The sequence below is a fragment of the Strix aluco genome, chromosome 20 (assembly GCF_031877795.1).
Source record: "Strix aluco isolate bStrAlu1 chromosome 20, bStrAlu1.hap1, whole genome shotgun sequence".
NCBI lineage: Eukaryota > Metazoa > Chordata > Aves > Strigiformes > Strigidae > Strix > Strix aluco.
In genome coordinates this window covers 5,490,642-5,504,453 of record NC_133950.1, presented here as the reverse complement: position 1 = coordinate 5,504,453, position 13,812 = coordinate 5,490,642, and the positions used below count along the sequence as shown (strand labels likewise).

Below are 13,812 nucleotides of genomic sequence, written 5' to 3'. Positions count from 1 at the left end.
AAGATGACTTCAGATAGCAAAGGATGTGCCCAAAGGCAAAGGAAAGGTGCTGATTTTGTGCGTGGTTTGGTTTGTCAGATCAGAACTGTAAAATATCATTCACTGTTATCAGCCAACATTTTTAAAGAGCAAAGCAAGTATCAAATTGCCCTCAGCCTGACCACAGGCCCTGTCAGCCTGGTGCCCAGGAGCGTTAACCAGCTGGGATGCCACCAGATTTACAATCCCTGGAAGGGAGGCAGGGGGACATAGGGTTAAGGTAAGAGAAGCAGTGCTAGGACAATACAGAGAGAGCAGAAGCCCACAGAGGCTCCTCACTCCCACCGTCAGGGTGGGATCATCACCCTGCCACAATGCATCAGATTTCACAGACTGGCACCGGGCAAATGCCTCCCCTTGTGCTGTTCCCCAGGCCGGGAGGGTGGGTCACACCTCCAGCCACACTGGAAGGGAAGGGCAGGGCATGATGGTAAGCGTTTTTTTCTGGGGGATGCAGATCCTTTCCAGTATCTCAGCAGCCACCCCTCTCCCCAACTCCAGATCCAGCCCTCCCTGCATCAGTCCTTACAGGTCTGATCCAGTCTGGGTTATCCCGAGATCAACAAACAGCCTCTTTTCAGGATTTGAGAAAGGAAAGGTATGAGGGAAAGAGGAAATGGCAGAGAAACAGATTACAAAAAGGACACCAGATTAGACAAGGAGGAATAAAGAGAGCGGTAGAGCTGAGGATGACAGAGACACTGAAAGCAGGACACAGGAAAAAGGTGACAAGGCTGGAGAAGGGCCTTAGAAAGCACAACAGTGTCTCATCTCCCTCCCTGCTCGCCTTGGCTTTCCAGCCAGGTAGGAAACACTTGAAACCAGGAAGATGGCATTTCCCAACAAGCTGGGTACAACCTGGAAATGAGGCTTCCCTTATTCTCTTCAGTCCTTTGAGAACTGCCTCCTCCCAACACACAGCAACCCGGGGCACCAAAACCTGGGTGGAGTGTGGAGGGAAATGCTGTTCCTAATTCAGATTCATTCACACTTTGCAGAGATTTTACTGACACTTTCTTCAAATGACCAGACCAGCACAGAAGCTGTAGGGCTACATCTCATTCTAGACAAACACACTCCTCCTGGAGTGAGGGATGCAGGGCAAGCCTGGAATAATGTTCCCTCAGGGCAGTGGCTGCAGCAGAAGCAAGTGGTGGAGGGTCTCAGCTGGTGCTCCCACAGGACCCTCGCTCTGCAGAGGCAGCCAGGGACAGGGCACAGTGTCACAGAGAAAATAAGGGAAGCAGAGAAGAGCTGGGTAGCCCAAGGAGTTAAAGAAGGTAAAACCAAACAAATGGGAGTAGTAGGAAAGAGAACTAATAAGTACAAAAAATAAATTAATAAGAGACAAGGTTCTCTCTCTCTCACCCCTGCACTGCAGTGTCAAACACACAACTCAATTGCTCCAGGCTCTCAGATACAGCTTTGAGAGGGCCATGAACTTTAAAATGCACAATAAAAGCTCCAGCAGAAGTTTCACTTACGCTTGCATAGTTGTAGTAGCAGTTTGAAAACTGAAGAGGTTCTCTTTTGGGAACCAGGTTCGTATGGGGACATCATCTGGAAGAGAGAGCAAAACCTGAGAACCCAGCAGCAGAGACATCGTTCAGCCAGCAAGACTTTCTGAGCTCTTTCTTTTAGTACTTTTCTTCAGCATCCTGCCCTATACTAAACAGGAGAGTCTCATCCTCCTCATATATATGCACACTACCACCAAGGGTTTTGTAAATTTGTGCTAAGCCGGTCTATCAGGCTACTAAATGAAGAATGAAAGCTCTATTCTAAGCGTGGAAGATTAGAATGATCCAGGAATTACAGAAGAAACATTTGAAAAAGAAAAAAAAAAAAAAAAACAACACAGGGGAAAGAAATACTTCTCATTAAAAGCATTTTCCAGCCTCTGCCTTTTCCTTAGTACCATTCATTTGAAATGTCCCATTCATCCAGTTCTTTCTGATACAGCCTCCCATGGAAAACAACAGGCATTCACCTCCCTCTCCTCAGAACTGTAAGCCTCAGACATACTCTCTTTTTCTACCACCGAAGTTTCAATAAACCCCTCAGACACCCGCTCCTGATGACCTGGCCTTCATGAATTTTTCTGGTTTTAGAAGTCAAACTGCACATCTGCTACACAATCTGCGGATAACTCAGTCCCCTGTTTGTAAACTGCCCTGCCTGAACCAACTGTGATTATTCCCCAGTTCTGTTGCATTAGAACATCACATCATCTTCACGTAATGACCACTCAGACAAAAAGCAGGCAGCAAATTAAGTCTCTAATGATGTGTGTGGGATGGCGGTGACCAGAAGGAGGAATCTGACCAAGAGGCAGCTCCTACTGAGAACTCTCAGGCTGAAGTCGGTGAGGCAGGAATCAGAGGTGTGCTAAAATCCACTGACACAAGACATGCGAGATCTCAGTGGACTGGATCCCTGGGATTTGGGGCTACCTCATTTTCATCTTGCTTCACTTCCAATTTGTGGCTTCCTTGCTTAATGCCTCGCCACATGTTGCTCATCATGTGTCTTGCTTCACTCATTCATTTTAAGATCATTAGCAACTATGGTATCTTAGTCATTAATATTCTGGCATTGTCAAGAGTACTTTTTTTTAATACACTCTCATTGGTCAAAACCCAAACAAACCCCGCATGCATACTGCAGACATAATTACTACAGACGAGATATCTCACCAAACGCTTTTCACAGATCATCATCTACTACCGACTGGTCCTGCTGCAATTACAGATGCAAAAAATGCTAAATGCAACTGGGGAGGCTTCCTTTGAAGTGAAGCTTCCAAGAAATCATACAGAAAGCTGTAACAGACACTCTCCTCAGCTAACAGCTTATGTCAAGCCTCGTATAAAGGCACCCTAAGGAAATATATGTGTTAAGTGAAAACTGCATTCTAGTATGCTAAATACTTATGAAGTTCCTATGTCTGCTCTTCTTCAAAAAACAGATAGAGAAGAAATTCAAAACAGTTCAGACTGTAAATTAATTACTTGTTTGAAGTCTTGAATCCACAAAAGTGGTGAAGGAGGAGAAGCTGTACAAATTCCTTTTTAGCCAACAATTCTGTACAGACTTCTCAGGGACTACGCATCTCAAAGGACTGACAATCTCTTAATATATTTTACAGCTTTTAAGCCAGTAGCTTATTCAAAGCAGAATTTACGAACAAGAGCTTTGCCTGGTCAATCACTGGAAGCCTCCCTCCTTTTCCGATAGACGGGAGTCCACCTTGGAAAGATATCACTGCCCCACCCACAGCACTCAGTGGAGACTAAAGGATGTGTGACCCTTCAGAGGTGCCTCTTTACCAGCCAGAGGTAGAACAGTTGCAGAGAAGCACACAGCCAGGGACTAGGGAGCATGGTTTAGCTCCAGAGCTCATCTGGCTCATTAAAATTCAGATTATGAGTACAACTAATTTGCTTCCAGGAGCAGGTAGCATGTTCCTTTTTAGCCCGACAGAGCATCTTATTCTCCTTTCTTGTTACCATCAACTGTGATGAAATAGTCAAGGAACGACAGGCCTGGGTAAGACTGGAGGAACAGCACCACCACGTTCAGCATCTCCAGCCACTTGACAGGCTGCATGAAAATCTCAGCACCTCTGTCCATGAGGGATGTGTTTGCATGAGATGCTGGGAACAGCACAGGAGACAACAGCTTGCGCTTCTCTGGAATGGTGTTAGGCATCATAAACTCAGCATAAAAATCCATATTAAATTATGCCAATCTGTCCTAACTGCCATGAGTGTTGGTTTGCAGCAACAATGTGTCATGTAAATCCAAACAGAGAAAGCAGCGCTGTAAATTGAACCTCTGGGGAAATTAGTCTCTCTCTCTCATCTCCATTCATCTCTGCTTTGTTTTCTCTGCTAGCCATGCATGAAGGACATTCCAAGAAATACTTCTTGCAACCTGTGACAGTTGTGCCACTCAATTCTCGGTTTTTCTCTGAGTAACAAATGAGACCAAGCTGAGAACACTTTCACTCCATGATGCCAGCACTATGACAGGATTTGGTCTCAGAGGCACAGCGCTGCCTGTGCAGCCACACGTGCAAGCACTCAGAGGCTTGAGACAAGCACGGAGGGTAGCTGCTCTCTGCTTGTATGAAACATGAAACACTCATCTGCAGGTCCACTTTGTTCCCATTTAAATAACTGCTCCAATATATTTTCAGAAAGGCACATCTCCATTTCATATTGATAACTGGCCCTAACAAAAATTGCTGCATAGTTGAAAATACATATTATAAATCCCAAGGCCCAGAAACAGAACATGGCATCTCTCTATAGCATTTGCTAGGACATGTTTTCCAGCAGACAGAGGCGTTTAGCTCCAGCCATGAGGATCCGTTAGTGATCTGGAGCTTTCCTTTGGTTCTGTATCAAGTACAGAACTAGTCTCACAGTGCACAGTATATTTTTGATTTGTTCAGGAAAGCTTTTAACATAAATCCATCAGCATTAGAACACGAAATCTTCACTTTCCTAATTCACTACACATCATGAGGCTGCAACCAATTCAACTCAGCACCCTGATCTCCACAAGACCAAGTCTCTGGGGCTGGTGATCTTCTTTCCTGAAAGGCTGGGACTGAAATGGCTTTCTTCTTCTATCTTCACACAAGCTTTCTGGCTGTGTCATCATATGCAGAGCCATCTTTTAGCAGGTAAAACATGTATGATCATAAAACAATAAAAGATTTCTATCCAGGAAAATTCTTCTCACTATTTTCTTGCACTTAAGCAATAAAAATAATAAAGTCTAAACTTGCACATGTAGTGTCTGATGTGAAGCCCAAACATCACAGGGAACAAACAGAGAAACAATGCTTAAAAACTATACACAGGAATTAGCAGGACTGTAGGTGTTCTGCACACTTAATTGTTTTCTAATTATTATTCTTCAGTATTAATCCATGTATTAATTTAGCACAGAATTTCAAGCATCTAGGCATGAAAATATGATCCAGAAATCAACCTTTCTGTTATTTTACCTACAGTAAATATCACTATGATATTTACTAGAAAACTATGAACCCAGGAAAGATGCACAGTTTGATCTCCACTCATTTTATTTTCAAGGAGAAAACCTCGACCTTTCCTGGCTGGACATTCCGCTCCAAAAGCCTTGATGTGTGTTTACATAAAAAAAACAAAATTAAAAAAAAAAAAAAAAATCAGACAAATTAGGTCAGACTCCTTGCCAGCCACATGTAGAGCTGACAGGCAAAGACGGATTGCGTACTAGCTTATAATCCAAAGCATACAGATTATGACATATATTTGATTAATAGTTAAGTTTTTAAAAACAATCAGGAATTTTGAAATGTAATTTAATAATTCCAAGCCCTATTCCCTGAAAATATTGAGCAAATGGATAGTGAGTGGGGAAGAAAGTCCAATATTGTATTATTTGCTAGTATTTATGGGAAGACCATGAGGTGGTACTAGGTGAGGGACCCTGCTAAACCGCTTCCAGCCATGCAGATGAGCATGTCAGGGACACACCAAAGTACAGAACACTGTACCTGAGCTGAACTGAGGCTCCCTCGGAGCACCCTGGCATGTTCACAAAGATTTCACCTGCCTCAGTGCCAGAAGGAGGCAGAGGAGAGAGGGTCCTGCTCTGAACTGCATCCTGGATGAGCATAAATGTAGGTGCTTTGCCCCTGCTCTCTTGCTCTTCCTTCAACAGAAAGGCAACGCACAGAGATCAACCACACTAAGCTACATGAAGCTGGCATGAAAACCACGCAGGTCATTTGCTGCCAACAAACTAGGAGAGACAGTGAGGCTTGGATGAGCTGGCCTCAAACTGAACTCGGCTGATTTTAAACTCCCCCTTCGACAATCCCTTTCCATGAACGCTGGTGCAAGGTGCTGAAGGTGAAACACTGCAGGGCCCGATTTGAGGCACACGGCAACAAAACCCCCATGCTGGGATAAGATGGGTGTCACCCTTCACTCCTGTGCCAAAGAGTCCTTTGTGCCCTCCCAGCACCCAGCACACACCCTTACTTACCAGACACTCGATCGACACTGTACATCCTCTCCAGCCTTTTTCTGTGCCACCCAGTCTCGCTGGATTGATGCTGCTCCAGGTCAAAGGAATGCTGGGAAGGGGCAGCCAGCCGGGTGCAGTTTGGGCACTCCTTGGAGCCCTGCCGGCTGCCCGGCCAGCCCTTGCAATGCCTGCTGACGCCGTGAGAGCCACCAGCACCCTGCCCTTGGTGGCCATGGTGGCATTCCTCTTGCGCAGCCCCCTTCATCACCACCAGTTCCATACTTTCGTTCTCGTGGTCTGACAGCATCGGCCTCTCGCCAGAGATCGTGTAGACTCGTGGCTTCGGTCCCTCGCTTGGCATCTTCTCTGCCTGCTCCTCAGAGAAGCTCCTCTCAAACTTGCCGTCTGAGATGACGGAGAGCCTGCGCTTGTTCTGTGCTGCCTGCTGCATCTCAGGGGAGTCCTCCTGTCCGATGTAGGAGTCTGCTAACAGGTGATCTGAAACAAATGGCACACTTCCCTTAAAACCAAAGCACCCCAGGCACCGGCAAACTCAGGAGGCTCTTTGTTACTGTTGCAGAAAGGGGAAGGGAGAGACAGATACGGCAGGTTCCCCCAGGAACCTTCTCAGTGGAACGTGTGCCCGCAGCCTTCTAAACTTCCAGAGCTGCTACTGAGATGAGAGACTCTTCTCACAAATACACCCAGTATTTTAAGCTTGCGTGGCCACCAAACAAGGCTAGAAGCAAACACAGGTCTCATTGCACAGCCTGAAAATGCTTATGTGCAAAACAGCTCCTGCTCAGCTGCACCGTCCTGTCTGCTTCAGCGGGTTTAGCCACCCCAGGGCTACTGAGCCGGTGAAAGTTTGCAGGGCAAGGATCAGCACCAACTTCTCGAAGAAGTGACAAACCCTGCGTGTTCTGTGCCCCAAGTTACTATTTTTTTAGAACTAAAGGAAAGGGGCAAACTACTAGGGTTTGGTTTCCCCCCCCCCCCGCGATTTTCTGCCAATTGGTTTGACATGAAAGAAATAGAAAAAGATTTCAGCCGACAGCTGCAACCCAGCGCCTGCGGCGCCCCTGGTTAACCGGCCTCACCGCGCGCAGATGGCGACAGCGCAGCCCAGAAGCCGTCCTCAAGGACAATACAGCCATTCCCTTTGTAGGGTAGGAAGATCGAAAGGAGAGAGGCCCATGAGTGCAACTATCTTTGGAGCCCACACACTGGATGAAGTGCCAGGAAATCTCAGCATTTCCATGGCAATTCCATGCATGAACCCAACAGTAGCTCCCACCCACCTGCTAATCCTTTTTTTCAAGTGGCTGTTAATTACCTCTTACACTTCCCTTCAGATGGGAAGCTAGGGGACTGTTAAAAACGCTCAGCAGGGAATGCATTATTCATGTGACTACTACCCCAGAAAAAATAAAATCATCAGTGTCCAGCACAGACAGCAGCATTTTAAACAGAGGCAGAAAGCAAACCCAAGCCTTTACTTCATTAGATATTTAATGAACATCTTTCCTTTAGCTATTGAGTCATGACCTGGAAGAACTTGGCAACAATCTGAGGCTTGGCTACCTTGTAGCTGGCCATGAAGAGATGAAGGAGAGAGAGACCTATCTCAGAACAAGTCTGATGTTGTATGTGTGCAGCATGGACCTTTCACTGCTGTCACACTCTGCTTCCCATGAAGCGCTCTTGTGCCCCCCTGAAAAAAGCCCTCCCAAGGTGAGGACACACACTTCAGTTTTTGAATCTGAAGCCCATCCTGGATTGTGCTCACATTGCCCAGGGCCTCTCTCCCTGCTCTGTCTGCAACCAAGAGTGAATTGAATTGAGCTGGTACTGGTACAGTGTCACCCTTATCTCATCCTTGAGATACAACTTCCTCCAGCACCACTAGGAGATAAATACATCTCTGGCCACTCTGCTCAGGGAGTGACTGTCAGGACCGTTTGGGCTGACACAACCCAGGTTCATTTCATTTGTCTCCCAGTGAGATACTGTAGCTGGCAGCTGTGTGACTCCTTGAGCTGACCAGGAGGAGCTGCCTGTAGAAGCCCTAAAGGAAGAGCCACGCCTCTTGACTCTGTAGCTGATGCTGTCTTTCCAGACTTCACACAGAGTCCGAAATGCACGTCTAGGAGTAGTGAGGAGTCATGCACCTCACTGGTACTGTCCAGATAAAATATGAAAGGCAGGCAGTGGTCTATGTCACCCATGGTCTCCTGCACAGAGACAGCACAGACATCTGCCCCTCCTCCAGGAGGAGAGCCTGATGGACAGCAAGGGCCGTCACCAGAACAACTGCAAGCCATTCAAGGGGAAGAAGCTGCTTCACCAGCTGTCATGCAACAGTTTGTCCACCGAGTCCTACTGCTGCAGGATACAGTGTCATGGACCAACTTCTGCAGAAAGTGTTCACGGGCACCAAAGTCCAACCACTTGTCACCCCTCAAGAGGCAGCAGGCCACCACATTCGTTCTCCAGCAACTCTAAGGTGCGCTCTGGAGTGGGCATGTCTTGGGAAAACACCACCGAACGACTCTTCAAGATTTGCCAAGATCTGTGCTGTCTAATAGTGCCAAGCACACCATTTTTAAAATTAGAAACAAAGGCCAGTGTTAAGTACTCATCTCACCAAACTTACTAATCTGTGTGGGCACAATGATGCTACATATTTTTTAAGACACCACAAAATAGTGGCTGACAGCTGCCCCTGTTCCTCCTGAAATACTTCTATGGAAGATGTATAAGCATCATTAGAGCAAACACACACAATCATGAACCTTTACTCACACACTGACAGCACAGCGATTCAGAGATCTGAGAATTTCTGAACTCTGGTATTTGTGGGTAAATGGAAAAATGAATTGCCCAAAATATAGTATGTCTGAAAATGCTGATGATCACAAGTGCAGAGAGTCCAATTCCAGTCTCTGTTTTATAAGCACTGAGGTCTGTTCAGCCCCATAAAATTTACAGACATGTAAGTGGGACATGACTGGTTTCAAGTAAGAGTCAATTTTTTACTGAAATCATGGCCAGGTTACAATTCTTGGATATATTTGACATAAACTACCTGTCTGACCTAGCATGAAAAATACAAGGATAATCCTTTCTTCCTACCTTACTTGTCCCTCACTGAAGGTGTTTTCACTTGTACTTATCCAGGAGTTTTCATGGCAGACACTACAAAGGCCTGTCACCACACCAGTATGCTTTCTCTTTGTCAAACAATGGGATAATTGTTTCTTATCATTCAATTTAGCACCTTCATACTGGAAGACTTCATACTGGAGAAGCAACTTCATATGCAAAGGGAATGTGAAGCTTTATTCAAGCCTTCTAGTTAATAAAGAATTTATCTACAGGAAAAACCTAGTATGGAAGAAAAAGAGATTCAAATATCCTTCATAATGCATTACTGGCTTCTAAAAATGAACCTGCACCATTTCAGGGAGCTAGTCTGTGCTAGGATTCACACACACATGCATCCACGCACACCAGCAGCGCGGAGATGTTACCAGTGACTAGTTCCTTTGTCTGTGCTTGCAGTGAACTGGATCCAGGTGCCAAAGCACCGCACCTGCTTCCACTATGGCATTTTTGGTTAATAGTTTGCTTCTGCTAGGAAAGAAGTCAAGCTGGTCCAGAAATCAATGCTGAATTAAATCTGAGCCACAGGGATGTTTAGTGGAGAGAAACGAGAAACAGCAACAGGGGACTTCAGCAATAACTGGAATTGTCTTCCAAGAGCCAGCTGAAGCAGACTGCTGTTAACACCCTCTGCCTGGTTACTGCTGCTCCGTTTCATTTTCACATTGCTCTTGCCACCTCTCCCACAACCAGCTGCTCCATCAAACTGCCACGCCAGCCCAGGACAGCGTGACGTGGGAAGCCTGGCACAGCGCCCTCCTCTCCAGCCACTCCGATGAAGCTGACCTGGTACAACTCTGCTCTTCCACTTGCCTTCATCAGCAACACCTTTGTCTAACACAGCTGCAAAGCTACCTTGGAGCAGACAACTCAGGTTCCTCAAACGGATGTCTTTTCGTCTAGATTTGTGCCCTACATGGATTCATTGTGCCTGAGATACTTAACAGCAATATCAAGGGAAGAGGACCAAGTGCTTGATCACGTGTCTATTGGTAACAGAAACATTCAAATCGTATTTTCATCACTTCCCTGCCTACCTGGGCTAAGTCTCACAGCCTGTCCAGAGCCTGGAGGCTCAACAGTCCAGTCCTAGGGGTCAGTCCACTTCTCACCTCCCTTGTTATTTACTTTAACACATCTCTTTGGCTTCACTTGCTCCTCTCCGATATTTCTTTCTTCACCTTCCACGCAGCACTGCCCAACACAGTCATCAGGGCACGTGTATCGCCAAAGACATAACCACCAGCAGTGATGATAATCTGCACTCATTAATTTGCAGTATCTTGGGAAAGAAAGAATCCACATTCTCAGTACATGTAGTCCCTGATAATTAGGTACTTATTACTATTAGATACTTACAACACATCCTTTCTCATTCAGTAACCCTAACTTGAGCACTTGCTCTGACCCAGGTAACTAACCGTGAAAGGACTTGCACATTTTCTTTTGCTGTCACAGTGTTTCTCGAGAGGAGGTAACACGCTGGGATAAGCCTCAGCTGACTGATGTCCATTCACAACAGTGGAGGGACTCACCAAGCCAAACTCACATCTGCTGCAGACTGCCTTGTAACCCCATGGGATGAGAAGTTTATAAATCAAGGCAGAATATAGCCACAAGGCATAGACAGAAGCTTTAAAAAAAAAAAAAGTCCCAAATTTATTACTGTATTTAGCAGCCAAACTGATGATTAAAGCACCTTAGATTTAAAACCTCAGCTCCAGCATCAGAAGCAAAGTGGCAAAGGGGAATTCAGATAAACCCTATTAAAAAAACATCTGTCATCTCAGAAAAATAAATTTCAGAGAAACAGATCTCTCTTCCCTCTCTGCTCCACCTCAGCTGGACCTCTCCAGACCTGATGTTTATAGTACCAACTTTAAATGAAAGAACTGTCTCAGCCATTGAAGATGAATGTAAAGATTTTAGCTTTACAGTATATGGACTTGCTGCATTGTTCATAGTAGTAGGAATGAAGTTAATGTTTTTTTATTTTACACCAGTAGGAGTCCAGGTGACACCCTCAATGAGGAGAGCAGATGGGTGCGCTGGCTAAAGCCCAGGGCATTACAAAAACAGAAATATGTTTTCAAACAGCACAGCTGAGCTGTTTCTCTCGCAATTTCAGTTCTGAGACCCCCCGAATGCGTGTCACTGCCCCCCAGGTGTGCCAACAGGCTGTCAGGTCCTGTTCTCCCCTGCTCCCTCTCTGACCGTGCAGCAGAGCCATACTGCAAAGCTCCCTACCATGTCAGCTCTGTCCTTCCCAACGCTCACGTACCGCAGCATGACCCCGCCAGCACAGGGCTCCTGCCTCCAGAGACAGGCTGGCAGCTGACCTCACTGGTCTGCAGGGTTGAAACGTAGTCAAGAAATAGGCATGGTAAAACCCAGGAAATCTGTTCAAAGTATTGAAGCATGGGGCAGGGATATAAAAACGGAGATACAACAATTAAAAAAGGTCACAGTGGCATTTCAGCTGTACAGTAGCTTCAGAGTCAAGTGAGCTAATGACATGCACAACATTCACTATGGGATTATCTGAAGCCTGACAAAGCCAGCTCTGCTGTGACTTTATGTGGGCACCCTGACCCTACTGCTCCCGAGGAAGGAACATCACACGCTTCTCTGCAAGGCCACAGAGAAAAGGCAAGGGCAGCTTCTTCAATAAGGGAGCTGCTCTGAGAAAACAGAAGGTCACTTAACTATGACAAAATGGTTCCAATTAATATGCTGCACTGAAATGGGCCTAGAAAACAAACAAACTGAAGATGTTGTTGACATTGTGCCTCATAGATGAGTAACCTTTTAGTTTGGCTTGTAACATTAATGTGAATAGATGAAATTGTTACTGTGAGACATGACCCAAAGGAGCAAGTGGCAGCTCCACCACTGGCCTTAACATTTCCATGGTAACACTGTGACCTATGTTTTTATTCACTTTATAAGCAAACATGCTCCACGGCAAGTTTTAGGATACACCCACACCATACTTGTGCTGGCCCATACTGGAAGTGGCCTGAAACCCTCAGAGATGAGATTTCACATCCCTGAACTCAGACTACCTACAACCCCCTCCGGAGCACTGGGGTCTTTCTAGAAAGGCAACCTCCATTGCTCAAGGCCGGCCACACCACATCAGCACAGGGATACGCCGAGAGAGCTGGGCCAGATGCACTGCTGGGGTCCGTCCGGGGGACATGGTAAACATCCTCTAGAGAAAAGAAAGACTCGGTGCTTACCCTGAATCAGGCTCCACTGGCAGCTCCCCAGTCTGAACACTGGCACATAGAAGGTGCCTCTCAGAGCATCGTATAGTGGCAGCCTTACTTCATGGCTTCATAAAAACCACAGCTCGCAGGTCACTTGCTCAGCCTGAAGCACCTGCAAAGCCCCACGCTGGAGCTTGTCAAGCCCATGTCGGTTCCTGGCAGTGTCAGGAACCTCCTCTGTTGCACGGCTGCTGCCCTCCACACGCGCTCACACCCTCTCTTCTGAAGCAGCAGAAGCCCAGGGTGCAGCCACCAGCGGTTGCTTCGGTGCAGTCTCTGCATGTGACACAGTAGCCTCAGCAAACATGTTTTTCTCCTGCCAACACTGCCCATTGCTATTTGTCTTGGGGAAGCTCACAAGTGCCCTCTTCTTACACAGTGTTTTCACTGATAGCTCAAACATCATGCAAAAACAAAGAAAAGATGCAAAGATTACTTCGTTTGAGCTTAAAAAGAAGCTTCTTCCTGTTTCAGGTAACTATTCCCTTTGGTTTGTACTGACTGACAGAGTACAAACCAGAGTGGCCATGCTGTTTCTGCAATAACCCCAGCAAATTTGGGTCAAGACCTGCTAGGCAGCTCTGGCCCAAGGCCCATCATCTCTGCAGCACCAAGCACACCTTACACTTGCTGGGATTTTTCCTCCTCTCTTGCTTCCTGAGCCTTTCATGCGCCGCTTGCCCAGAGCGGCCCGTCTGCAGTGGGCAGCTGCAACAACCAGCTCCACCAGCACTCCAGCAGCAGTACCTGCCCTCAAAATAACCCAACTGAGCAGAATAGAAACTGCCTGATAAAAAAGTACCAGGAAAAAACCCAGCCCAGCTCCCTTCCTTTCCTCAAAGAATCGTTGTGTCTGAATCCCACCTCACTGGGATGCATTGCTGCTTCCCAGACAGGAGGAAGTTTCTCAAATGCTCTGCTTGCTCTCATTTTTAACTTCACTGCCCCACACCCTGGGTATCTTTTTCCTCTTAGTTCCAGTACATGGAGATAAAGAAATCTAAAGCAGTATCACAGTGTGGGGCCTCTGATGCCTAAGCTGGGAGAAGGGAACTCTGGGAACGTCCAAAACTCCTTATCCCATGAGCTCTGGTGAGACCGATTATTTCTTCTACGTTTTGCTCTCTACAGCCTTTTTACACTTCCCTTTCACAACATTTCAATCCTTTTCCTAGTCTCTCTTCTAGGTCTGTCCCAAGGGACACCCACTCCTACATTAAAACCAAGCCACAGACAAGATGGAAAGTCTCTGGAAGGTACCAGAAAGCTACGAGAGTCAGCAAGGACTCTGGCAACTGCCTTGTAG

General features: G+C 46.4%; 1 protein-coding gene across 5 annotated transcripts in view; it reads right to left on the bottom strand.

Annotated features, from left to right (window-relative positions):
• The window catches only part of NSMF (NMDA receptor synaptonuclear signaling and neuronal migration factor), a 48,461-nt gene that overhangs the window by 21,327 nt on the left and 13,322 nt on the right, over nucleotides 1-13,812 (bottom strand). For all 5 annotated transcript variants that reach the window (XM_074846074.1, XM_074846076.1, XM_074846075.1 and 2 more), the window contains 2 exons: nucleotides 6,088-6,567; nucleotides 1,524-1,599 (listed from right to left, as the gene is read on the bottom strand). In XM_074846074.1, the coding sequence (XP_074702175.1) occupies nucleotides 1,524-1,599; nucleotides 6,088-6,567 (556 nt within the window). The remainder of the gene's footprint in view (nucleotides 1-1,523; nucleotides 1,600-6,087; nucleotides 6,568-13,812) is intronic.